The following is a 24,129-nucleotide window of genomic DNA, read 5'->3' on the forward strand; positions in this document are numbered from 1 at the left end:
GTCAGTTGAGTTCGAGCTGCGGTGCTGAAATAATGTCTCGTCTCTCTTATGTGCTCTACACAGTTTATGCTACAAGGACGATGAAGCTGCGTGGCAGGAGTTAAGTACTGTGATCTGTACTTCGTAAAGTACTAGTATGCCTTTGTATTTGAATAAGTTTGCCTTCCAATGTAAATAAACCCCTGTTCTATTTCTCCGACCTCCGGACCTCATACTCATCAGCGAGGAAGCAACCATCGTCGTGCAAGTGTGGATGACAACATGGGTCTGCTTAGCCTCCATGTGATGCCCCCGTAGCGTAGGCTAGAGCACAACCCTTAGTGTAATGCCGGACTCCACAGACTGCAGCTTCCAAATTACAACAGGTTGCAACACTGCACTAGGAAGCACAGTCAGCAATACTACTATTTTTCAGTGTTTGTTTCTTACATTGGAAGGCCCTTTGAACTATAAGAGTCTAGCCGCAGCAGAGGCCATGTTTTTGCTACTGTGCTTCTAAAGTGCTGAACCCACCTATTGAGATCCTCATGTAGACCATCAAGGAGAAAAGCAAGCAGCTCCTGAGAGTCATGCTGCTGAAAGCCATTGAACCTAGGTGCATATTTCCCAATTGTCCACTGGAAGGAAAGCAGAATACATTTTATAATCTAAGCACTTGCAATGATGACATAGGCTTACCAAGTGGCAAATTCTTACAGACAAGCTAAACACAAAGTTATAACATATTGGTTTATATTAAAAAGAAATCGAAATGCCACAACTAATGCAGGCCTTTATTCAACCCAATGAGGAAGACTTAAAATTGTTTATCATCTACAGGGTGTCTACCAAGTTGACATTTCCAAATTCCCGGAGTTCTCCAGGTTTTCCTGAGTAACGTAGAACAATGCTTTATGTCAAGAGGGGCTGAAACCATGTCGCCCGATGCTGCCACACTCTAGTAAGCATATGAAAAACACATTTAAAAAACGACTCAATCTAGTTTGAATATTAAGGAATAGTGTTTATGTTATTCAAAAAGAGAATAGAAGGGAGGGGTTAGTAAAATGCACAGCAAATAAGATGCCTTCGAAAAAATTTGCAAATCGAGTCGGACATTCTCAAATACAGATAAAATAGAGAAGCATACAGAAGCAAATATTTTTGAACACGAGCTATTTGTATCAACTGATAGCGCACTCAGTGGTATGAGGCCCGCACTTTGTCACCATTGAGATTCTCTCTCAACAGCTTGTAAGTCAACCTCAACTGTCCTGACATACTCTCAGCCTGCGCACAACACCTCAGTGTTGTGTTTCATTGCTTTAAACAGTTTGTTTTGATTTGCATAAGGCACACCTCCATCTCGGCATGAGCCAAAGTGTTGGCTTTTGAGCTCAAGCTCCTTCAAAACAGCGGCAGCACACTTTCTTTTCCTTTCATTCCTCAATGCGTAGGTCCTTTTGGTTCTTGTCCTCCTTCCGCCATTCGTTTGCCCCATGGACCATTTGAAGCATCTTCTTGGTAGGTTGCACAGACCATGTCCGATTTTTCGAACTCCCTAGGGGCCACGAATATGTCCGAAAAATCGGACAGTTGGAAAAAATAAATTCATGTCATTTACTGCCCTTAAGGGCTCAAACAGCCCCAGGCACATTCGAAAACGCTCTCAAGGCCTGTCGGTACACGTATTAGGCAAATCAGTGCTCGTACTGTGACAGGAGATATCGGATGCACGTGTGTATAATTAAGGAAAACAATGCATCCCGTGGCAATAGCCCCTTCCCACGCTTGTTATGCTTCACTGCAATACTTTTGCGTAAGTTTCACCAAGTAACAGTTCTGTAAAGAGGCGAAGCTGACTCTTGGAAACCGGCATTATGCAACACACTTTGCTTTCCAAGCTTCTAAGCCAATCACAAGGACCCCAAAGGTGGAGTCAGGGCCATTGCTGACAGCAGCGAATTCTTTCAATGGAAAACATGGCACCCAATGGCAAGAAGCTTAATAGTGAACATCGAAGCAGCTAGGTCTAACGTTGCCGCAGTGGTGGCTATGGGTGCCAGCGGATCTGCGTGCGAGAGCGCCGGTTTGAGGCGGCGAGGTAATCAAAACGGCGGCGGTGGTGGCTTTGATTACTGCCCTTTCGGACCTGCGGTCACAGCAAAAAGCGGCGGAAAATCGGACGGCAAAGGGTTTTTGCGTCCGAAATTTCAGCCGTTCTGATACTGACTCTATAGGGTGCATAGTGGTGCCGCGAAGCTGTCCAAATTATCGGGCATCTGGAAAGTCGGTCATTGAGTGCACACTGGCAACTCCTCCAGCTGACGACGGCGTCAAAGACTATTCATTACGATACCTGTCTGTTGAGCCAGCATTACTGTGACTTTCAACCCTTTCAATTAAGTTTGAGCTCATTTTCCCTGATAGAGGCACGAATTCCCCAAGTTTTCCCAGAGTTTTTCCAGACTACTCAAAATCCCTGAGAATTCCCGGTTTTCCCGGTTGGTAGACACCCCGCGTCTAACAGGGAGGACCTTGTGAAATGCTGTATTTGTCCAGCTACAAGGCACTGTTATATTTGGAATGTTATCAAGGCCAAGCCTTAAAAATATCGCATAAATGCTTACAGGCCTCAAATGCACCCCAGATATAAACAAGATGTTAGCAGTAATATGAAACAGACAAAACATATGTGCATCTGATGATAAGTTGGGCTTTATGAACTCGCACAACATAAAAGTAAAAGGAGACAGCAGATACGTGCACACACCAACTATTTTTATTGTGATAATAATGATTGTCCACAATTTTTGATGGTTCATGCAAAATGTTAAGATTCATTGTAGTCTAATTTCCAATCCTTACACGTATGTTTTGTCTCCCCAATAATATGCAGCTTAGTTGACAGCTTATTTTAGGATACGTGACTAGAGACCAGGGTGGATGGATGGATGAACTTTGTTGTGGTCCTTTAGGGCGCACGTTAGCGTGCAGCAGGCCGCTCCTACGTATGGACAGAGAGGCTGAGCCTCTCTGCTGAGTCATGGGCCCGTTGGACAGCCCATAACAAGGGGAAAATTAAATGAGTAAGCATCACTTCTTCGCAAAACTACCGTAAAAACCTGCATATATAATACGAACCCGCATATATTACGAGGTTAAATTTTTGGGACGCGAAATAGAAAAAAAAAAGTTTTATCTGCATATATTACAAGTTAGGAAAACTCGAGGAAAACATTTGTTTAAATTGCACTCCGCACTTCAATCAGTGCCTTCCTCAGCTGCGCTCTCTTCGGATAGTTCTTTGTCTGACATGTCTTCCCAGAGGTACTCATCCTCTGTGCCATCGAGTGCGTTTGAGATGCGCAACGCACAAGGTCCTCTGGTACGCTGGCCCATGCGTCCACAATCCACTTGCATAGCGCGGCTGGCGAAGCCCGCTTCAGCCACCCAGTCACTGTCACTGCAGGGTCACCTGAGCGCATCCAATCTGCGTAACACCGCTTGACCGCGTCCTTGAACGGCTTGTTCATGCAAACATCTAAAGGCTGCAGCTGAGACGTCATCCCACCCGGGATAATGACGAGTTCAGTGCCGGATTCGCGCAATAGCCTCTCAACCTCTCAACCAGACAGACTTTATCCAATTGGGCACAAGATTCTTGTTCATCCAGCCTTTCTCAAGGCATCTCAAGACCACATTTTTTGGCAGATCCTCACCTGTAGGCACTGTATTGCGCTTGAAGACGACATAGGGCGGAAGCTTACATCCATCTGCCATGCATGACAACATGTCAGTAACTCGCGTTTTCTCGTTGCCAGGGGACCGGATATAAACTTGTTTAGAGCCCTTTTCGTGCACGGTGAGGGGCGATGGCATGTCCAGATAAACCGGCGTTTGGTCAGCATTGCTGATTCGCCCTAACTGGAATTTCTTGGACTTGCGCAGCAAAATAATGTGGCGCTGGAAAGCCACAAGCAGCTCTTCGAACAATTCGGGCAGCTTTTGCAAAATCGAAGTTGAGCGGCATAAGGAAGAACCGCACGGCACATGTAGCGATAAATCCAGTGCTTGCTCACTTTGAAGGCGGAGCTCGGTAGCCCTTTTTCTCCTGCAAGCTCCTTAGCTTTTGCCTGTGTATAAGCTCCACACTCACAGCTAGATGCGCGGCTCACTGTTGGCGTATGAACTCTGTCAGGGCGAGTTCGATTTCCGGGAATGTCCCACCCTTTGGGCTGCAAAATCTTCCCATTCTGCTGCACGCGAAAAGGGCTTCCTTCTGTAGATGCCATCCGCGAATGCTTCCCTCGTTAACGCCAAACTGCCTCCCAGCCGCACTGTTGCCAATGTCCTGTGCGGCTAAAATAACCATTCTCTTGAAAGCAGCTGAGTACTGTTTTCGTGGTCCAGACATCTTGGTCCTTCAATGCGGAATAAAAAAGATGCACTTCACGAAGCGTGGTTTGCACGTGTGCTGCCAAGGTGCACACTCAAGAATAAAGAAACCACAACCTACTGGAACTCCAGACCTGCACAGATATCCAGCTTCCATGGGAGCCGCTTGCACCCACTCTCGTTCAACCGTTGGCCATTGGTGTCGCTTTTATAACCTGTTCGTCAGCTACTCTACAGTTGACTGGTGCGGCATTGTAATTAGTACGGCGGCTGTTGTGTTGTGACGAACTGCTTGCCTAGTTTATGATTTTTGCGAACACAGCGACAGTGATGTCACAAGGCTTTGATTGGACACTTGGCTCCAAGAGTTGACTGCCCGAATCTGAAAAATGTCGGTGCGTGCAGTCCGCTCCTCTCTAAAATAATGTTACATAGCCGCTCCTATTGCCTTCTTCAGGCAGTAGCAAGCCGCACAGATCTCTTACATTAAGTCACATTGTTTATAGAGTTCGTAAAGTATACAACAGTTTCATTGTACACATTGTTAAGTTCACTTATGCGCTCTTTAGAAACTGGAAACCACTGTAACGTCCGACAACAGAACAATTACCACTCATTTTAACTTTTAAAAGCTCTCAGTGAATGCGTCGCGAGTTCAAAAAGAAAATTACGCATACAGCTTCACTGCGTACATATCTTTCGCACCACCATTATGCTGCTGCCATACCACGCACAAAAGCTAGCTTTGCAGTTTGAAGAGTTCCTGCGGTGCAGCACGTTTTAAAGCACTGGGATCGCTTTCGCAAGCTTTCTACTGAGCTAGACATCCAACGACATTAAAAACAAGATATGCTCAGATATGCTTTCCTTGAAACAGAATCGATCAACCTATTGCACATATCGGGCAGAGGACTTACTCATTAAAACTTTTACCAGATCATCTGCATTTCACTGCAGCACACAGCAGTAATTCCTAATGTCATGTATGACATTAGGCGATCTGTGATCTACTCAAGAATGCTAGATTATCCTATGCATCTTTTAAAACGATTTTTCTAGTCTCTTACTAGAAAAGGGAAATTTATGCGTCTAGCATAGCAGCTGCTACCTATGCTCATTGTTTACCTTCCTTGCAATGCTCCTCCTCCTCCTCCTCTAATTTCCCTGTTCGACCGCAAAGCATTAGCAAATTTTTTTTTCTTTTTATATTTATGAATTTATTCATTTACCATCAATGCAAGCGCCTTGTGACTGATGAAATGGCAGCATGAGCGTTGAACAGATCGCACAAGCAGACGACAGCAAACAGGCTATAACTAGCGCCACTCTGCTCCTACGTTCTGTCCCTACTGGCAAAGGGGGTGAACTAGACCAGGCGTGCTGGAGCAGAGAATCTGTGCAGGTCTGGAGTTCAGTAGGTCGTGAAACAAACAACGCTGCAGTCACGCAGCAATAATGAAACCAAGTCGTAGCCACGCAGCAATACGGAAGCCAAACCATAGCCATGCAGCAATAACGAAGTCAAGCCATAGCCACGTAGCAATAACAAAACCATAACTTCTAGCCCAAATTTCTTACAAATTTTCGTTCAGATCCGCATCTACAGTAAAACCTCTTTAAACCGTACCCGCTTAAACAGTAGTTTCGGTTTAAAAGTAGTAAAGTCAATTCCCCGACTCAGCGGCCACTGAACATAATGTATTTTGTATCTGCATAAACCGTACCAGCTTATTGCGTACGCATCGGTTAAAACGTAGCGTTTCCACTTTTCATCGCGCAAACACGGCGGTGCGTCGTCTCCATCGGGCGGCCCAGCAGAACAACGAGCCTCAGAGATCGGTACAACGGCCTCCAAGCGCCCTGTGCGTTTGCACGTGAAGCCGCATCAACATCACCATCATTTCGACGCCGTGCCAGAGAGCGTTGTGGCGTCTTGCAAGCGAGGACTTGCGTCATGCCGAAGCTCGGATAAAAAAAAGACACCGGGTGCTCAGCATAGAAGAAAAATTAGACATTGTCTGTGCTATCGAACGTGACACGAAGAAGTCGGCGCTGGCCCGCGACATGGATCTGCTGTTGACTACAGTGTGTGGCATTTGGAATGCGAAGTAGCTCGGCAGCGCTGCTGCGACCGCGAAGAGATGTCGGCTACGAGGTTCGACTTTTCGCCATCGTTGCCTCTGTTGTTGCCAAAGTGTCGACTAGCGACAGTGATGTGGACGACACGGAAAGCGACAGCACGGGTGATTCAGGCCCGACAGTGGCATAAGCTGCGCGCTACGTCAGCCTCATGAATGCAATCATCGCAACGAGAACAGGGGCGCGATAACGGAACTATTCCAAACAAAAAGTTTTCCGAACTCCGGCACCCGGCAATGAAAAAGTCGCCCCGGGACTTATGCAGCACTACTGCGCGCGTGCACGGAGAATACGTAACACCAACAAGGAAACTGCCGTGTGAGTGTTTGCCGAGAGGAGGGGGCTGGCTGAGAAGCTGGCACGCAGCTTCAGTAAGTTTGAGGCCGCTGTCGTCGTACTAGGCCGCCGCGGCATCAAACGAAAATAACACTTATGTCGCGCGAAGTGAATAAATACTGCATGTTTTTTCCACTTTCATCACACTCTCTCAGAGTTCCGTTTTCGACAGGTAAGTGGGCGATCTCATGCTATTTCGGTTAAACAGTACTACCGTTTAGTACGTACTTTTTCCGAGCTCCGGCCAACTACGGTTTAACGAGGTTTCACTGTAGTACAAGGCGAAAATTTGGGACGCTAATAATAGGAAAAAAAAACTCGTATTATGCGTGGGTTTTCACGGTAAATCAGCCCTTCTAGAGAGAGACAGTGAGCTACAGTGCAGTAGACAGTGCAGTCTACATGTCATCACACAAAGCAAGATGACATTGAGCAGTCACTGGACACATGTTTGCGACTTATCAAACAGAGTACTGTATTAGAAAGCTTAGACATAGTCGAACCCACTCATAACGATACCAGTTTTAACAATATGCTGGGAATAACAATGAGAAGCTCCTGCACCGTCAGCTTTTGTATGTTTTCTATGGTGAAATAGCCAACTTACTACAATCACCCCATGCTGCATTATTGGTTATAACGAAGTCTGGCCACAGAGTGTTTGTGCCAAAAGGTAATGAAATGCAAAATCCTTGAAAAGAAAAAAGAAAATGAAATTTGAGCCGCTACACAATGGCCCGCTGCCCCAACAGCCGCCACTTGCTCATTTTCTGGCCTTATCCGCATCGGCCACCTGTCCCGTCGCTCTTCCACCTCTCCGTTCACGAACGGGCTATGTCCATAGCTCTATGATGCACCACCCTACGAAACACGACTGGACCTGCCAAATGTGCTGCTCCCACATTGCTCGCTGGCCTCTTATGCTACGCAGTTCCACCAACTGATTAAGTCACTCGTGCTTGTCTTTGATGGTTGCATCGAAGCCGTTCCTGGCCACGTGGCCTCTCAGCATCGTTTCACTCACTGCTGAAACGGAAGATGGCTGATTCACCCACTGATTATCTGCAATGCAAGTCGCTGCTGGTGAAAAGTAAGTGCACTGCTGTAGATTTAGAGACTAAGTACTTCTAACCAATGAGGCGATCGTCGCGAACGTGCTTGCATCGAATAGTGATGGTGACGACAGCAGTGATGACACGGTAGGGCAGGCTCACAGGAGGCCCAACAAATCATTCAGTCCCTCCAGGGCTTTGTTTTCACGATGAACTTTCCGATGCACTACGTGGAGCACCTGGATGCCTTGGGGAAGAATGCCGGCTAGCTTCGCGTAAAGCAAGGCCAACGGACATGGGATTTTCTTGTGCAAGCCAATGAGAAGTACATGGGTGGTGAGGTGCTTATGGCGATCTTGCCCCAGCATTTCTTCTGGATTTCTCAAGCTGACAGGCTGCTGCGACAACTTTCTTGCATTTTTTAAAAGGCCCCTATTGGGGCCACCAAAACCCCTTAGCGGAGCCTGCATATAGCTTGTTGCTCGTGACCCCTCTTTTCAGTTATAGCAGTGCCATTCTCGAATGTCGAAAGCCGCGCTTGTTAACGTGACTGGAGCGTGCAGGAAGCAGAGTTAAACAGTTAAACGTGTGAACACAATCAGCAGCCAGATTGAGGAAAGCGGCAGGGAGGGCCTCCTGGCATTATAGTTTTCTTACGACAGCTGTTTGATATGATTTTGATTTGATATTTTGATTTTTTTCATGTAACCAGGTGATAACAATTACTGGTTATAACAATGAAATTTTTGTGGCACTTCAATATTGTTATAGATGGGTTAGACTGTATCATGCACACCTTCCATGATAATTTTCTGCATACAACAGCGAGCTAACTGATAGCAAATAATGACTAATTATCTTATTGTCTCAGAAGCACTGAAAATAAAAGGGCGGAGGCTTGGGTTAATCAGTCATTCATAAAGCACCGCGCAGCACGAAGGACGAGGGCTATGAGAGAGGACACACAATGTGCTGTGTGTGTCGTCTCTCTTAGTCCTCATCCTTAACGCTGTACATGGTGATAACATTGAAAATAGTTTCTGCCAGTGTGTTACTACCAAAACTCTAGGGATGTCTGTGCTTACCCTTAGCTTGAGAGGTGCAACAGTTTTTGATGTTCCACTCCACAAGTCATGGACAAGGTCACCATATCGCTTGGCGATGTGACCTTTCATTCCTAAAGGGTTCATTCTACAATTAAAAAATAAAGAGTAGAGGAAAGAAAGGCATAAGAGAAGGTAATTGGAATTAGACAAAATCCGAGCAACCAGCATTTTGCTCATATTCCTAAATTCCTAAAGCACATTTTGGGGCCTGCTAGCCTTGCATGAGTAGATAATATGAGAGGTTACATTCTGGCAAATTTCATTGATGTGCGATTGTAGTACAGCGAAATTTCTTTGTTGAGAGGTACAAAATGCATTTAATCCTATGGGTGTTTGCCGGGGATATGAAAATATTTCGTTGTCACGAGTACTTTGTTGTCGTAGGTTTCAACTGTACTGGGGTTAGGCTCCTGCATGCTTTCAACTTTACAGCTATTATGGGTATGTGTCCCAGCACCATAACATACAGCTATAAAGCAGCAACTAACCTGTTTAATTCATAAAGGTGCTTTTCGTTGATGAAATACTGAGTAAGTGGCCGCGTGTTACTGACACACTGAAGGGCAGCATTCATGAAGCATGTGTTGCCAAGGTTGTTCAAGCCTGTGGCACCTTTCTCTGTGGGGCCTGCAACAAAATTAAAATAAAGATGGCTGCTGATGACAATAGCTACTGTCCATGAGAATGCGACCACACACACAATGCTGAACTGCAGACAACAGACATCATAGCAATATACCCCCAACTTGTTCATGAACTAACAGACCAAGGGAGTGAAAAGCAGTTTGTTTAACTTGTTCAAGTACTAGTAACACAGGCAAAGCAAAATTAACTTTGAGATGTGAAGGCGCAAGGTAGAAAATCTGTTCCACGAGTTACAACACTTAACTTTAACAACACAAATATGTTCTATGTGTCATGTATACTCAAGCAACTTTTGAGACATGAAGTGACATGCTGCAGTCCAAATGTAGCTTTTAAACAATAGTGATCCAAGCAGTGCAATTTACACTAGGTGCATTTCAATGATCTTATAAGATGACACCTATAAATATTCCATAGCAGAAGAGAAAAGATGGTACCGTGTTTACTTGCATAATGATCACACTCGCACAATGGTCGCAACCCTGAATTTTGTCGTCAAAATCCAATTTTTTTCTTTCCCCCAAAATGATCGCACTCCGAACTTGCTGCAGCGATATGTCGTGTGGCAAGTCTATCTAATCATGATTGTGCTTACCATCTGTCAAATGCTATGTGAATGACTCTTCAAGGCATACCAAGTGGTCTGCATGCATCAAACAGATTCTTAAGCAGATGCCCCATTTCATTTCTTTCATCACTTTCCACACTTCCATGAAAAAAAAAAAAAGCTGCAACCAAACTTGCCTTGGCTTTATTACTTGTAGGCTTTATAATCGCTGTGGTTAACAACAACAACAACAACAAAAAAAGAAGAAGAAGAAGGTGCATTTCGATTCCTCTCGTCTGCACTCATAGGCACGCAACAAATTGCGAGCAGCAATGACAGTAGCCACGTTTACACTGATACGTTAGAACTGTATCCTATTCACATGCTGACGCTTGTAACACAGCTAAGATATTCGCCCAGCCTTAGCGGAAACATGCCGTATTAGGATAGTAGTGAAGACAAATGCCGCAGTTTTCGCAGCTTGCCTGCCATGTGATTCTATGCCATTGGCAGCTAAACGCGCCCATCTCTGTTTCTGTCCCCTGAAAGTGGACATGGCTACGTTATTGCCACAAACTTGAAGATATTAACGATATTATTCACTATTGATACGAAAAAAACTGTTTCAATGCACGTATTGTATTCTCAAGAACAAAAAAAAAATCACATTCGGCGTGTTCAGCTTGCTCCCCCGGCCACCATTTTTGGTTTGGTGTCCCGCATCGTTACAGTGGCAGCCACCTGTTTGTCGCGGGATGAAAAAAACAACAAATTCTTTTTTCGCGGAAAATTTAAGCCGCATAACGATCGTGCTCCTGAATCAGTGCCAATTTTTTTTACAAAAAAAGTGTGATCATTATGCGAGTAAATACGGTAAATTTCTATCTACCACACAAGGAACTGCGTTCCTACACACAGTCCATTCAAACGAAACTGCTTACCTTGGTTCTTTTGATCCACCTTGGAGTTGATTATGCAAGACATTTCTTCTGGCCATGTCTGGTCTTTATTTCTCACTGAATAAAAAAAAAGAATTTGAAGAAAAGTGGCGATTTGGCATTAAATGCGAGAGAAATGAATCAGGCATTACATCGCACTTTTTTAGCCTTGCAGGTCATTTAAGCTCGCTTGACACACATCTTGCCTTTTTGAGGAGCGAAGTGCAAGTAACGGTGGTCCGGAGCAGACTGAGGTAACGGCGCTTCAGGGAAGCGGCCCTTTCCCTCTCTCGGGTGCCCACTCACAGCTACACTGCACTCTCTCCCCTTCCCAGCTCATACTGGCTTCTAGACCACCCACGCTCTTGTAAGCTCTGCCACCTCCACTCTACCACAAGACTGGTTTTGCACATTTTATAAACTTTTTCCGCTTTGACACTCCTAATGCTAAGGCATTAAATATAAAAGGCAAATGAAACCACATACCCGAGAGGCACGTAATTTGTGACTAGACTATGGAGAAATGAATAGCCTGCTAACTAACATATGGTTTCTTAACATGCAACAGTTTCATCACCATAGGTCACACTTTATATTTACCTTTTTTCCGTGTTCATCTTTAAGTAAAACAAAATATGTGCTCCTTGACAATTATACCATTTCAATTTCCCTATGCCTTTAAATGTTTCAAAGACTGCTGGCCTGTTTCATAAGGCAGTAGTATTGGCACCATGTGTGCAAGGAAGTCTTTGGATCTGTAATCACTCATAAAGCCTATGTAACTCCTTGACTGATGGACAGTCCTTAGCTATAGCATAAAGATTCCATAAAATGTAAGCTCACCTTCAATAAGAATTTGCTCGCCATCTTCAATACCAAGCTGCTCCAATGTAAAGCCTTCTTCTTCAAGTGGAGTCAGATTATTCTTGTGTGCAAGAGGAAGAAAAAGGTAGGTTAAAACTATCAACACACAAGAAAAAGGCTACTTGCTGTCTCAGAATATTCAAACTATCCAAAATAAGAATTATCAAATGAAACTAGGCAACTAACATGTCTTCTATACGAGCGCAACATGTTTTAGCGAAAAAATATGTTGTCAACCGCCCTCAAACATAGAACCTGTGAATCCTTTTAAGAACATACATGTATAAGTACAGTAGCATCCTAGATGACCGAGTTACTTTTACGGTCACGGGTGAATTAGCAGTGGAAAAGGGATCGATGTGGCATGAAAGCATCAGACAAGTAAAAAGCACACAAGATACAAGGCTATGACATATGCCCTACTTGTCAGTTGCATATCTTCCAGGTTGTCCTACAGTGTGTGACATGAAAAAGCCTGTTTGTACGTAAAGTGACAGATGAGTGATGCAAGTTAAGAAGAAGAACAAAGAGTGAACATGACAGCTCACCTCGTCCTGCAGTTGCCAGAGGCGCGTGTCCTCTGGCCTCAGTCGCAGCCTTGTGCAGAGGAAGTCGAACACCTGGCGCAAAGTGGACGTCCTGCTAAAGGATGCTTGGTAAGCCAAATACCTCTTTGGACTCGTGCTGGGCTGGCCTGGAGCAACACCCCCTACTGCATGCAAAAAAAATCATGCTGATCCACTAGTGCATAGTCCTCGCAGCTTGCTATAATGGAGTCCTCGCAGCATGCTGCAAGGACTGTTTTGGTATGCACAGATACGAGACATTTTAACAGAGCGTTTACAGTACATTTTTCTCAGACCAGCGTACAGTAAAGCCTCATTAATATGTACCCACTAATTAAGTAAATGTGGTTTAAATATAGCTGCGATGAGTCCCCGACCCTGTCGCCAGTGAACTTGATGCCCACAGAGAACACAGAAACAGGCACAAGACCAGTCAAACCAATGTAGCATTGATATATTAGAGATACCACGAGAATATCACATGTCTACGTGCCTCCAAGGCAATGCATATGCTAAAGATTTTGTTCAAATCTCAGGCTACACATGGCACAGATTCTACAACCTCATGATCTCTGTGTGCACACAAACTTCAGCATGGAGTGTGGCTCACCATATGCAGATGCCACACTACCAACTACAGATGTCCAGCTGTTGCTGTTTGGCTGTCGAGGGCCTGACTGTGCAGGCTGGTGGCGCCACAGCCGTAGGCACGGTGGGTACAGCTCCAGCTCTGGTGTGGCACCAGTGCTCCCACAACGGATGAACTGTCTGGGCAATGCAGGTGAGCCCCCATACCACTGGAACAGCGCCCGCCAAATTGCCTCTGGCACTGCCTCAAAGTCCCGGCCACGGGCCAGTGGGCGTACAAGACGGCCACCTTCACCAGTCAGAACGGCCGCCTGCACATAGGTAGTGGAAGCATATGATCACGACATAAGAATCACTTTCAGTCACTTGAGACACTAACTTGCAAAAGGGACAGCAAATGTTATCTGTTACAATAGACAGTACCTCCAACCACTATGACTCACTGTAGATATGAATGTTAAATAGCTGCAGCAACCTTGACAACATACACAGTGACAATTTTAAAGGGAACTACACCTGCTGACAAAATTTAATGATTTCATATTGGTTTAGTGAAGAGAACATACACATAAACAAAGTGAGAAGAGCAATAAAGTTCTTGTCCACTTCGTGCTTTCAAGTTTTCGTGTTTCAACTTGCTATTCGGCTGACTACACCTGTTGAATTGCCACTGTCCTTGCCTGCTTTATGCTTTCTTTGTGCACTGCCCTGCCTGTCAGTTAAATGTACTACTAAGAATAAAACAACTAGCCCAGTTTTACAACTTCCAGCTTGGACATGTCAACTACAGGCAGATAGCACAGCATGGCGTGGAATATAAACAACTGGCTGTGTGTACCTCTGTGAAACATTTAGCTCACAAAGCTAAAATGCAACATATGAAAATGCCACGGCAGTATGAAATCAGTTGTACCACTGACGAACTGAAATTTGGAGCAATTTTTGTAGCAGCAAAATCTTAATTCTGGAACAGTTTGGAGCACCCAAATCCAGATTTTGAAGTGCTTTGGAGCAAATAAATGCCAACTGTTGGACATGCCCTAGGCTATATCGAGCACTTAAAATTTACATGTGTTATTCAAGAAAGTATTTTCTTGCTGTAAAACATTCTTGCTCTGCCTGTAAGTACAAAAAATGGAAACATATTTGAGTACCACTTTAATTCATCATCATCATCAGCAGCAGCAGCAGCTCATTTTATGCCCACTGCAGGACGAGGGCCTCTCCCTGCGATCTCCAATTCCCCCATCCAGCACCAACAGATTCAAACTAGCACCCGCGAATTTCCCGATTTCATTTCACCTAGCCTTCCGCCGTCCTCAACTGCGCTTCCCTTCTCTTGGCACCCATTCTGTAACTCTAATGGTCCACTGGTAATCTAACCTATGCATCACGGGACCTGCCATGCTCCATTTTTTTTTTCTCTTAACGTCAATTAAAATATCAGCTATCCCCATATGCTCTCTAATCCAAGCCACTCTCTTTCTGTCTCTTAACGTTGCGCGTAACATTCTTCGTTCCATCAGTCCTTGCACATCCTTAACTTGTTCTGAAGCTTCTTTGTGAGTCTCCAAGTTTCTGCCCCATATGTCAGCACCAGTAAAATGCACTGATTGTACACCTTTCTTTTCTATGATAATGGTAAGCTTCCAGTCAGGAGCTGACAGTGTCTGTCATATGCGCACCAACCCATTTTTATTCTTCTGTAAATTTCCTTCTCATGATCAGGGTTCCCTGTCAGTATTTGGCCTAAGTAAACATATGCCTTCCGACTCTAGAGGCTGACTGGCGATCCTGAACTCTTATTCCCTTGCCTGGTTATGAGTGGAAAAGATTAGTGCTTACAACAGTACCAACAGTTGGGAGTCAAATGAGGGCCATTCACAGTTTTGCACTTACCTTTATGATGTTGGGGGCAACAAGGCCAGAGTTGTCAATTGACGGTGGTCGCTGTACAAATGCAGGAACCACTTTTCTAGAGACACTTGGAGATGGGTTTAACGATGATGGACATGATGACTCTGGGCACTGCATTTCAGTAAAAGAAGGATGACACTAGTAAGAAATGCTTGTGCTGTGACAAGGTATGACACTTGTGGGTAAAGATTTTAATCCCGCCAAGAAATGCAGGACAACCTCAAAGACAGGAGTGCTCCAATGAGAACTTGAAAAATCAAATTTGACACTACTTTCTGCATTTTTGCGACTCTTGCAACATAAAGAATGGTCGACATCGAATCACTGCAAACAAAACTTCAAGACATTTATACATAAAGACTGCTTTACTGCTGCTCGAAATTAATCGTAAACTGAGCCTAACATTCCCAAGGATGGCGACGCTATATTTACATTCAGGTAAGTGGTTAGCTTGTGACTGTGTCCATTTGTGCTTTAAAACTGTGCTCTGGCAAATGAAAGTGCAGAAATATAAGTGCTCATCTTATTGGTAAAAAACTTCTGTTCAGTAATCTCTAGGAGACCACATGGGCAATGGTCAGTTGACATATTCTGTCAGTCTACAGCACAAAAATTATGCCCACCATAACATGGGAGACAACTTTCAGTTGGTTCTGTCAGAGCCATCAGCATCTAATGACAAACTGAATGGTCTTTCAGTGGCAAATTTCCAATGAACCGCATAATCAATCCAGCCAGCATCACGTGAGCCGCGGTGCTGTGTCTGCTAAACATAATCACATATTTACGAAATATCTAATCATTAAAAAAAAAGATTACGAATAATTTGCCCTGTTTTACAAAACTTTGGAAAGTGGCATCCTTGTAGTATGACCATATGGTAAAACGGAAAGATCTGAATTTGAGTGTTGCTTCAAGTGACTTTCTCCCATTACTGTTATTAACACATTTTCGGTGACGATTGCTCCTTATTTCATATTTATGAATTTACACACGATTCGAGCACTCCTTGATGTGTCTGACGGCCATATGTAAGGCCTGTAAGCACTGCCCCATTATCCTGCATGCCAGCAACCAGTGTCCCAGTGTCCTAGAACATCATTGGTCCAATAACCAGGTGTGGCAGGGAGCCAGTGTCTTGGTAGGCACTAGGTTTTCCCCAACACGGTGACACACCTGGAGAGCAGAGGACAACCGGGGGCACTTGGGTGAGCCTGGCACACTGGGGCAGTTGGCAGCGGGATCAAATGCAGTCACGGGGTCAAGCAGATGGTGGCTGTCAGTGGCGAGGCTGGTGACACTGGCCAGCACCACGCTTCCATCATCAGTCGCTGACCGGGCAACACTAGACTCCACCTTACGCTGCAGACGACTTGTCACCTTGACCCCGCTGACACCACAAGATGTGGTGCTACTCCCTGCTGCCTGCAACTGCCAATTTCGTGAGCTCCTTTACACATATCCACTCTACGCGCTGTGTACGTGAGGCTGTCAAGCTGTTTCAGAGTTGCAAGCGGGAGAGGAACTGAAATATAGTGGCCGTGCTTTAAGGTATTTCAGATAGAATTGGTGCTGCTAAATTCAATGCAAAATGTGCAAGAAGAAAAGCACAGAAAGATGGCCGGACCTCTATGCTTTACAGTCAGTTCACAGGCCGAAGAAATAGGGGGACATTGAGAAACATGGCAGTCAAGTGCTCCTGATTACTTTTGATTACTTGGTGTTCAATGTGATAAACTGAAAGCATGGTACATGAGCGTCCTTGCTTAGCACCTCTATTGAAATAGAGATGACATGCCCAGAAATTGAACCCATGACCCCATGCTCACGAACTGAATTCTCTAGTCACTATAAGCCACCACAGCAAGTAAAAATTAAACATGAAATTTTTGGATAGTTGAGAAGAGAAAAGTAAGCTCCTATAAACTGGATTTTCATTAGGTATTGACCTGGAATGCACCCATGGAAGATTAAGTCCAGAATAAGAGCCAAAGGAAAGACATACAGATTCATTAACACTTACCTTGCAGTCAACAAAGTCGTTCCACGACTTCCACCAATCCATTGAAATGAGGTAGAGCATTTGGCCAGGCTTTAGACCTCTTCGTTCTTCCCTTCTTAGCCAACTCCTGAAAATGCAAGAAATGGCATTACAGAAAACAGCAGGAAACAAACTTGAAACACAAAGGTACAGAAGCAACAGTGCGTTGTTTTTGTGCACCACTGCTTGTAAACCTAAATTATTTTCACTTTCACTGCATGCAGCACTAAGCCAGTAATGCAGGACTGTCTTTTATTCATAAAAAAGAAAAAGCAAGCAAGGCAACTGCACATGTGATGGTGTGCTTTTATAAAGGCAAGAGCTCAACAAGTGACAATCTCTATGCAGGAAAAAGCAGCATACAACTACCATTTGTTTAATAAGAAAAATACCCCAGCTATCATAATTTACATTTTGCCACCTGTAACAAGTTGCGTGTGGTGCGCTTACTTGGGATGGAATGCTCAAGGCCAAGTGCCCAAGACAATATTTCCCCTCAGGGCTGTGATAAAAGTTCTCAAAAATAAAAATGCAAGTGATGAAGTGCTCTGCAGTGATCTGTTTCTGCGATCTGCAAAGCTGAGCTAAGTTCTAACGGGAGAAAAAGAAGTCTGGTAACATGAACCTTGCCATGTCACAATCAACTAAATATGGCATTTCTGATAACTGCCATGGGTCAGCCTATTTATGGTTATAGTATTCTGCAAGTCCAATCTGCAGCTCTGCCAGTAATATAGATATACCTGATGATGTCACCTTCTTCCTCCCTTGAAGATGGTCGCAGCCCGAACACAACATGGCACACCTGGGAGGTGACCAAAAGACACACACATGCAGGTGATGAATGCAACTCTTCGATATCCTGTCAATGTGGTCGAACTGAAAACAAATTTTTAAGACACAGAGCCATGTGACTGAACTCACTTGAAACATTAGGTTGAGCAGGCTGATAGTGAGGTTGTTGCCGACGGTCCATACGAGGTACTCATCCAGGGTAATGAATCCGGTCTGTTGAAGTGCACAAAGATGCACGTGCACACACAAGAAATCAGCATCTCACATATAAAGTGAATTGATTAATGTTTATTGGCACAAGAGCCAAATATGACCAAAGGGCGAGAAGTGGACAAAAATTTAAACAAAAGCAGCCTCTCATATTTACAAAGATTTTTTAACTACGATATACAAAAGTAGTTAAAATTTTGGGAAGCTTACGAGTTTCATGGCAGTGTTCTCATACTATGCAATAATATATCAAGTATGCTGCAAGGTAGGTCTTATTTATTTACTTACCTATTTTTATTTTTTATTTCAGATATCCTCAGGGCCATATGGCATTAAAGTGGGGATTGGTTACAGGGTAGGTAGTGTAAAGCAAACAAATATGTGCAGTGAGTTCTGGTAATATGATGATTCACCTGATTATACAATGTTATCTAATGCTTCGCAGAAAACTTTGTTATTGGTGATGGCTACGATATTTGAGGGAAAGTGGTTTTATTCTTAAGATGTACGGGGGTGAAAGACTGAAAGAAAGACTTCATGTGACATGAACCAATTCCTACCTTACTGCAATGATCAACGCGGTTTGAAATGTACTGAGGCCACAGGATGAATTCGTTGTGAAGTGTGGTGCGATTAATAATTTTATGAAATAGCGAAAGACTGGAGATTTTGTGGCCGTTAGCTAGTGGAGTAAGTGCTAGGTTAGTTTTCATTAAAGGGAAGCTGAAGAGTCTGTCGAATTCAATAAGACGTTCATATACGGACGCAGGAACCTTATAAACCATGCAGGTAAAATTTTGGGCAGGATTTTTAAAATTGCGCTGTCACTCCGCCCGCCGTCGAGTGCCGCGCGCTGCTGCTGACGCTGACGATGCAAGTGGAGGCCAAAAACCGCGGCTTAGTGACGTCAGCATTGATGTTCCGTTCCTTCGCAGTCTCCGTGACCGTGCCTGACCGCTCATATTTCTGCGTGCGTGCGTCATAATCTGCTTCGCTCGACCCTGCATCCCTTTGTTTGTGTGTATGTAGAGTGGTAGTTGACGTGCGCAGCATCAATTGAAGTGGTGGGCTGATCATGCCGGCGTTCTGTGCAGCCTGCGGTTGCACGAACACCAGCGACCGTGACGATGTTCCATTGCTTCCCGCAAGACAAGAAGCTTGCAGCTAATTGGGAGGCTGCTGCGAATCGAAAGAATTTCAAGTGCTCAAAAACAACAGTGCTGTGCCCTTACCACTTCCATGACGATGATTACTATCAGAGTTTATCAATAATGCATGAATGAGTGAGAGTACGACTTGCTGCTAGCAGGCTTTCTAAACGCAGCGCGAGAAGGTCGGGGCAACGAAAGCACAAAGGCAGGACGGGTGCAGGCAGACAGATGGTAACTGGTCTTGGAAGACCTTATGAATACACAAACTTCTCCAAACCTTGATTTTGATTTACTACTAGCTCCTTCGTGTTAGTACACTGAACGGAAGGTACATGTTTATCTCCCACCCTTGATGCAGGTTTCCTCGCAAACTGCCGTTAATTTTCTATTTGCACGTGTGTTGTGAAACAGCCTACATGCAGCTACCATAACGCATTGCAAGTGTAAAGTTTGCATGTGTTTGAATTCCGGCGCATGCCAGGATGCTGTGCTCACCCTCGCGCACAGAGAGAAACCGGCTGTCGCACCTAGCCGATGAAATTCGCCGCCTTTGCGGCTCCGGTTACGAGTAGCATGTGGATGGCGGTGCTGATGAAGGTCACTACACGTGCTGCAAGAGCCGGAAAGCTTTTCCCGCATATAAACCGTCTGTATAGATTGCCGACCGCTTTAGGGCAGCGCACAAATGCCGACGATTTCATCCCTGCTTATGTTCCACGAGGAGGCATGCAAGAACATATCAGTACAGTTGTCTGCCCAGAAACGAACTCACTGGATAGGTGAATACAACTTTGCGAAAAACATACTCAGCAAAGAACATTTCTAACATGAGGAGATGCTAACACTTCGCTTTCGTTCGCGTCGAAAGCACCGCTTGCTACCAGCATCCTTTGCTTCTTGGAGAGGCCGGCTACGTACACGTAGGGATCGGTGCTGAACTCCTCAGAGGAACGCAAACTCTTGAAATTTACCACTAATGTTTCACCAAACCACAGCGCCAAACCACCTTGCACCGTGCTTCATGTGTGGCAACAGCGGTTGGTCCGGACGAACACCACTGTTGACGTCACGAGGCGCCAGACTAATCACAGGCGGAAACGAGGCGTGCGAGCTGCCCCGAGTCTGCTGCTGCACTTTGTCAAAATAAAATCTGTTTGCGCTTTCTTTTGCTCAATTTTGATGCGATATTCACATTCGGAGGGCTGAAAACCATTACGTACAGCTCTTCACTCATTTTTCTGGAAAACTCTTCAGCTTCCCTTTAAGGTTATACTCGCAGCAAGGTTATAGTTAGAAATAATGAAACGGGTAGAGTTATCTTGTACTAGTTCAAGTGAAGTAATGAGATTAACGTGACTGGGATCTGGCATCGCAGATGCATATCCAAGTTTCGAGCATATTAGAGTCTTGTAAAGCTGTAACATTAAAGTAGTCTGTGCTTTGGAAAAGTTGCGCCGTAAGTACCTGAGCTTGCTATTAGCATTGTTAACGACGTACTGTATATGAATGGCCCATTTAAGTTATTTGTAAAGTGTATAACTAGATACTTGTATGACAAGATGAAATCTAAGGGAACATCGTTCAGGTGGTAGGTGCTAGGAGTAGAATTAGATCTGGATAGGCGCTTTATTTTGCATTTGTTAATACAGTGAAAGCTCGTTAATTCGACTTCCATTAATTCGGAAAATTCGATAATTCGACCTTCGCGCCTGGTCCCTACAATTATATGTAGGAGTCTATGGGACGAAACTCTCGTTAATTCGGATGGATTCCAGCCCACCTCGGACAATTCGGACGATTTTGGGCAGCCACCGAGGCTCAAAAACGAAAATACGGCAAACGCGGCACAAAAGTGATACCCAAACCAACGCCTCGTTGCCGAAACGCAGCATCGCCATTGACATCACGTGGCTGAAACTTGGCCAATCTAATCCAATTGGCTCGACTTGTGGCTGGATGTGTGCTTTTCCTTGTTTTTGCATGTGTCGGCGTTATCGACGGGGCCATTTTGCCGCTTTGTTGCTGTTGGTGCGCTACATCCTTGCACGCTGTTTTGCCGAGGACCGCTGGATTTAGCGCAGCTCAGTTATTGAACTTTATTGGTGCTTTTCTGTTGTGCGCCCGTGTCACTGCATTCTCCGCCGATGGCAACGCCGGCGAAGCAGCCGAAATACGAGGCGAAGGACTTGGCTACCAAGGTGGAAATTTTGCGGGCCCTGAAGGACGCACTCTCTCAAGAAGAAGCCATGAAGAAGTACGACGTGAAAAGAAGTACCTTGAGCACGTATGTGAGAAATGAAGAACAGATTCTTCAGGCGTTCGAAAGCGAGAAGTTTCGAGCGTCACGAAAGCGTCTGCGAACAGCAGCTCATCCAGAGTTGGAAGAGGCTTTGCTTCGGTGGGTGGTCGACTCGCGTAATGCAAATCTGCCATTGAGTGGACCCCTCATCATGGCGCAAGCCGAGAGGTTTGCACTGATGATGCATATCGATGCATTCAAGGCATTGAAAGGGTGGTGTGTGCACTTAAGAGAGCGACATGGCCTCGTTTTTAAGACTGTGTGCGGTGAAAGAGGCGCTGTCAACGAAGACGTTGCCACCAACTGGAAGAACGCTCAGCTGCTCGAACACATCGCCGCCTACGATCCAAATGACATATTTAATGCTGACGAAACAGCACTTTTCTTTAAGGCTTTGCCAGACAAGACTGTGACCATGAAAGGAGATCCGTGCATCGGTGGCAAAAGATCCAAGGAACGCGTCACCATTCTTTTAGCCACCAACATGACAGGAACAGAGCGCTTGCCGCTTGTCATCATTGGAAAGGCATAAAAACCACGGTGCTTTAAGAACATGCCTGCTCTTCCGGTGGAATACCGAGCGAATAAAAAGGCCTGGATGGCGTCGGAAATTTTTCATGGCTGGATGCAGAAGTTAGACCGACAGTTTTCCGCAAAGAACCGCAAAGTGTTAATGGTGCTGGACAATTGTAGTGCGCATAACAGTGTCACCGGACTGGACAACATAGAAGTTGTTTTCTTACCGCCAAACACAACATCGGCCCTCCAACCGATGGACCAAGGCATAATTCAGTATGTCAAGACCAAATACCGCAGGCGCGTGCTGGAACGGATGCTCCTGTGCCATGAAGTCAGCGAGCAGTACGACGTGAATCTTTTGATCGCGGTCAACATTCTTGCCTACGTTTGGCACAACACGCCCACGCACGTCGTCGCCAACTGTTTTAGACACAGTGGCTTCGTTGTGCGTGAGCCTGGCGATGATGCAGTGGTCAAAGTGTCGCTAGATGACAATGGAGATGACTGCGAGGATTTTGGAGGAGTTCTGTCGGATGCGGTGACACTCGCTGATTATGTCGGCATTGATGACTGCGTTGTTACAGCCGGCTCGCTTACTGAAGAAGAAATTGTCAGGGACGTGCTGCACGGCGCAGATTCTGAGGAGGAAGAGGAGCTGCGGAGGCCCTCGCTGTGTTGGAAGAATTTTGTTGGGACACTGCAGACAGCATGCGAGCTGCTAAGCACCTGGAAGGACTTCGTAAAATAGTATCCGCGCAGGTTTCTGCTCGAAAGCAGACGAGCATCCTCGATTACTTTGCGCATTAAAGGTTTGTTGATGAGAGTCGTGCATTTATTGTTTTTGTTGTCTGCTCGATAATTCGGACATTCGGTTAATTCGGACATAATTTACGGTCCCTAGAAGTCCGAATTAACGAGCTTTTACTGTATTTAATTTCATTAACCACTTTCCACGTCAGTCATAGGTATTATCCAGATCAGCTTGGAGTGTTGTAGTATCATGTGTTTTCGATTTCCTGGAAGATAACACAATCATCTCTGAACAGATGTATGTTAGAAGATATTTTAGCATTCAGATCATTAATATAGATAAGAAATAATATTGGTCCTAGCAAAGACCCTTGTGGTAAACCCGATTGAACTTCAGTGAGTGGAGAGTTACGACCGTTAGCAGTAATGAATTGGAAGCAGTTATTAATTAAGGAAATGCTCTATCCCTTTTAGAAGGTTAGGGTCAATATGTAGTTGGCTTAATTTAAGAAGTAGTAGTTTACGGCATAGTTTATCAAATGCTTTACTAAAATCTAAGACGACAGAGTCTATGCATGATGAGCGATCCAGGATGCGATGCAGTTGACGAGTGAAAGGTACTAGTTGTGTTTCACAGGAATATGATTTTTGAAAACCTTGCTGTGCATTAGTAAAACATGAGTTAGATTGTAGAAAGCAAGCCAGATTCGTGAAAACAACATACTCTAATAATTTACAGCAACTACTTGTAAAGGATACGGGTCGGTAAGAGGAGAGTTTCTGGGGCCAGATTTAGACATTGGGACCACCTTCCCAGTTTTTCATTCCTTTTGAAGCTCACATGAGTTATGGGATTGTTGGAAAATATTTTTTAGTATCAGGACTAAAGAGGCTAGTGCTTTTAAATTACTGTTAATTCAGTCGCAGCCAGGTGGTGAATGATACAGTAAACTATTATTTTGTTAATTCCGTATACCTCAACAATCACAGGATGCACTGGTAAGTATTAGTGTTAGTTTACCATAGGAAATTGAACATTGCCACTTTTCACAAACCGACTTGTAACTACATCATTAAGAATGATCATGCATATGTTGGCGGAAACAGCATTTTCAGATGAATCTTTTAATGAAATAGTATTTTTAGTTGTTGGGTTTAGTATTTGCCAAAACTGTTCAAGATTTGTTTTTAGTATTTCAGGCAGTATACTAGATAAGTAGTTGTCTTTAGCAGTTTTTATAGCTGCTATATAGATATATGAAGTGGATTTATAAGTTGCACAGTGGGTG

At 44.6% G+C, this 24,129-nt stretch overlaps 1 protein-coding gene across 7 annotated transcripts in view; it reads right to left on the minus strand.

Moving 5' to 3' along the window:
• The window catches only part of Usp32 (Ubiquitin specific protease 32), a 115,367-nt gene that overhangs the window by 57,366 nt on the left and 33,872 nt on the right, over positions 1-24,129 (minus strand). For 5 of the 7 annotated variants that reach the window (XM_050168868.2, XM_050168876.2, XM_050168873.2 and 2 more), the window contains exons 10-21: positions 18,041-18,124; positions 17,860-17,921; positions 17,099-17,204; positions 16,252-16,506; positions 15,058-15,186; positions 13,181-13,469; positions 12,553-12,716; positions 11,984-12,065; positions 11,144-11,218; positions 9,499-9,637; positions 8,990-9,095; positions 514-617 (exon numbers count right to left, since the gene is read on the minus strand). In XM_050168868.2, coding sequence (XP_050024825.1) covers positions 514-617; positions 8,990-9,095; positions 9,499-9,637; positions 11,144-11,218; positions 11,984-12,065; positions 12,553-12,716; positions 13,181-13,469; positions 15,058-15,186; positions 16,252-16,506; positions 17,099-17,204; positions 17,860-17,921; positions 18,041-18,124 — 1,595 coding nt within the window. The remainder of the gene's footprint in view (positions 1-513; positions 618-8,989; positions 9,096-9,498; positions 9,638-11,143; positions 11,219-11,983; positions 12,066-12,552; positions 12,717-13,180; positions 13,470-15,057; positions 15,187-16,251; positions 16,507-17,098; positions 17,205-17,859; positions 17,922-18,040; positions 18,125-24,129) is intronic. The other 2 variants (XM_050168862.2, XM_050168890.2) reach the window with 2 other exon arrangements.

This window comes from Dermacentor andersoni, chromosome 3 (assembly GCF_023375885.2).
Source record: "Dermacentor andersoni chromosome 3, qqDerAnde1_hic_scaffold, whole genome shotgun sequence".
Taxonomy (NCBI): domain Eukaryota; kingdom Metazoa; phylum Arthropoda; class Arachnida; order Ixodida; family Ixodidae; genus Dermacentor; species Dermacentor andersoni.